The 3,603-nt window shown below is 56.5% G+C and overlaps 1 protein-coding gene across 1 annotated transcript in view; it reads left to right on the top strand.

The window, feature by feature from the left end:
• Nucleotides 1-1,265: 1,265 nt before the first annotated feature.
• The window catches only part of SLC25A46 (solute carrier family 25 member 46), a 41,057-nt gene continuing 38,719 nt past the window's right edge, over nucleotides 1,266-3,603 (top strand). Inside the window, exon 1 of the mRNA XM_034773980.1 lies at nucleotides 1,266-1,616. Within this exon, the coding sequence (XP_034629871.1) occupies nucleotides 1,271-1,616 (346 nt within the window). The 5' untranslated portion in view covers nucleotides 1,266-1,270. The remainder of the gene's footprint in view (nucleotides 1,617-3,603) is intronic.

Here is a 3,603-nt window from a genome sequence, read left to right on the forward strand (position 1 = left end):
TTATGGATCTTGGGTAGCAAATAGAATACCCCTGGTCGGGGTTCTAGGCATGTGTCTGTACGGATTTGTTCCTGTGCTTTGTCAGGGAGTTTTTTTTAGCAGATGGTGTAGTTTCTTTAGGTAATCCTCAGTGGGATCAGAGGATAATGGCCTGTAGAATGTGGTGTTAGAGAGCTGTCTAGCAGCCTCCTGGTCATATTCCAATTTATTCATGATGACGACAGCACCACCTTTGTCAGCCTTTTTGATTATGATGTCAGGGTTGTTTCTGAGGCTGTAGATGGCGTTGTGTTCAGCATGGCTGAGGTTATGTGGCAAGTGATGTTGCTTTTCCACAATTTCAGCCTTTGCACGTCGACGGAAGCAATCTATGTAGAAATCCAGTCTGTTGTTTCGACCGTCCGGAGGAGTCCATTCTCACACTTATTATCAAACTGTCTGTACTGGGCTAGCTTGATTATCACTTCAAAAGTTTTTTTTCTCTTAATTAATTGGCCTCTCAGAGTTGGTAAGACAACTCCCACCTGTTTATGCTGTCTGTATGTGTGTATATATATCTCCTCAATATATGTTCCATTCTATATGCATCCGAAGAAGTGGGCTGTAGTCCACGAAAGCTTATGCTCTAATAAATTTGTTAGTCTCTAAGGTGCCACAAGTACTCCTGTTATTCTTATGTTATGCTACTAGGCTGACCAAATAGCAAGTGTGAAAAATTGCTGGGACTGAGGGTTTGGGGGTAGGTACCTACATAGGAAAAAGCCCTGAATATCAGACTGTCTCTATAAAATGAGAACATCTGCTTACCCTAACCATCTGCAATAGGGTAGAGAGGCTAATTAGGCTTTGTCTATGTCTGGGATTGAGCCACAGTGATCAACTACAGGGCAACAAACTCCAACTGCGGAAGAGGAAGCACCGCTGGAATTTAAACCTGCTGGAAAAGAGGGTGAGGGCACAACCGCTGCAAAGCTACCTTTGCCTATCTACACTGGTGCCTGAGTTAGAGCCGACTCCCAAGCACGCACAAGGCCTCTACTGCCTTCCCCAGCCCCTGAGAGCGAGCAGAGACCCACCCAGGGAGATAGACACTCAGTGCAACCTACACCCCCACCCCCACGGGCCCAGTAGGACACCAGAGCTGCGGGCGGCCGGGTCGGAGATGCCTAGTGGCCTATCAGAGCGCAGCACCCAGCTCCATGATCATGTGACTCCCAGTGGCTGCTGCCTGGCTTCAGGGCGTCGGATTCCGGTTCCGACCCGGAAGTAGATGCTGAGCGGCGGCAGCACCGGGTTCCTGTATTGCTGTTGTTCGCGGCAGTTTGCAGCGCCCGCGTCCCCGTCGCGCTCCCCGATGCAGCCGCGGCGCCCTGAGGGCTTCGATGGGTTGGGCTACAGGGGGGGCGGCCGGGAGGAGCCGGGCCCCGGGGCCAAGCTCTACAGCTCCTCCTCGGACCTGAGCCACTGGGTCTCCAGTCCCCCCGACATCCCGGGCAGCCGCAACCTGCACTGGGGGGAGAGGACCCCGCAGTACGGGGCCGGGCCGGCCGGAACCCCCCTCGGGGGAGTCGGCCTCAACGACGAGCCGTACCCTGCCGGCGCCGGCACCAGCTCCGGTAAGGGGAGCCCGGCGGGGGTGGGGTGAGACGGTGGAGCTGGGCTAGGGGCTGATGAGATGGCGGGGCGGCGCTGGCGGGGGGCACGGGGAGACAGGAGGGTGTTGGGCTCAGGTAGGGGGTAGCTCAGGGCGTGGGGTGCCGGAAGGGAGCATAGGAACAATAGAGGTAGACATGGACCTTTAGTAGGATGTCTCCCTGATTCTTTTTGTGTGTCTTTTAGCAACAGTCCCAAGTAAAGGAAAATGGTTACAAAATAATCCACCTGCCCCTTGTCCCAGGAGGCAGGGTATTCCCCACATCCCAGCTTCTGTTATAATGTTACAGGATCAACACCCAAAGGTATCAGTGTCACATAGTATAAATGAGTCCCTGCCCCAAAGAGTTTATGGTCTAATCCAAGGGTTCTCAAACTTCATTGCACCATGACCCCCTTGTGACAACAAACATTTCTACATGACCCTGGGGGACCAAAGCCTGACCCCCACAGCTCTGGATGAGGGGAGGGGGATAAAGCTGAAGCCCAAGGGCTTCAGCCCTAGGCAGGGGGCCTGTAACCTGAGCCCCACCACTGAAACCCTCGAGCTTTGGCTCTGGGCCCCAGCAAGTCTAAACTAGTCCTGGTGACCCCAGACCCACTTTGGGGCCATGACCCCCAGTTTGAGAGCCACTGGTCTAATCTGACATGGAGCACAGCAGCTGGGAGATAAGGGGGAAGGCAGATAAGACAAGGGTTACAGAAATATGATGTCATGGTTACTCAGTGCAGGTGTTTGGATGGTTCCCTTAAATAACTACATTGGACTGGTGAATTAACTCACTAAATGGTGACACAGCAGAAATAAGTTTTGAGGAGCAATTCAGAATAGAAAAGGATTGTGGCTTTACAAACACCAAGGGTTTGTGTCCACTTGCAGTGCTGCAGCAGCCCTGCTCTAGTGCTTAGTGACGATGCTACATACACTTGACAGGAGAGGTTCTCTCATCAGTGTAGGTCAGGGGTCTCAAGCTCAAATTACCATGAGGACTAGTTCATTGGCCTGAGGGCCGCATCACTGATACACACACCCCTCGCTTCCCCCGGCCCTGCCCCACTCCACCCCTTCCATGAGGCCCCTTCCCTGCCTCTTCCCACCCGTTCCCTGGTCCCATTCCAACCCCTTCCCCAAAGTCCCCACCCCAACTCCGCCCCTCCTTGCCCCCAGAGGGTGCAGGAGGGGTGTGGCAGGGGCTCAGGGCAGGGAGTTGAGGTGCAGGGTGAGGCAGGGGGCTCAGGGCAGGGACTGCAGGAGGTGTGCAGGGTGCGACAGAGGGCTCAGGGCAGGGAGTTGGGGTGCAGGAGTGAGTGGTGCGGCAGGCAGCTGGGGTGCAGCAGGGGGCTCAGGGCAGGGGGTTGGGGTGCAGGTAGGGGGCTCAGGGCAGGGAGTTGGGGTGCAGGAGGGCTTCGGGCTCTGTCCCAGAGCCGCTTACCTAAAGCGGCTCTGGGGGGGGCAGCGGCGCACACCGGGGCCAGGGCAGGCTGCCTGCCTGCCCTGACCCCAGCTCCGCTCCGCGAAGCAGCTGGAACCACGACCCCGCAGCCCCTGCGGGAGGGGGGACGCAGGGCTCCGCACGCTGCTTGCCCCTCTTCCAGGTACCTCCCCCGAAGCTCCCGTTGGCTGTGGTTCCCCATTCTTGGCCAATGGGAGCTGCGGGGGGGGGGGGGGGGGCCTGGAAGCCAGGGCAACACACGGAGCCCTCTGCCACACACACACCCACCCACCCACCCCCGGGCTGCAGGGACATCATGCCAGCCGCTTCAGGGAGCGGCGCGGGGTCGAGGACGGCAATCCTGCGGGTGTAGTTTGCCCACTCCTATGCATTTCTAAACAATTATTTTCTAATACCAGGCCGGGGGGGGGGCACGTGGGCTGCATGTTTGAGCTACCCCAAGAGGCAGTAGCTATGTCAACGGAAAAAACTCTTCCATGGACATAGCAATATCTAC

The sequence above is a fragment of the Trachemys scripta genome, chromosome 6 (assembly GCF_013100865.1).
Source record: "Trachemys scripta elegans isolate TJP31775 chromosome 6, CAS_Tse_1.0, whole genome shotgun sequence".
NCBI lineage: Eukaryota > Metazoa > Chordata > Testudines > Emydidae > Trachemys > Trachemys scripta.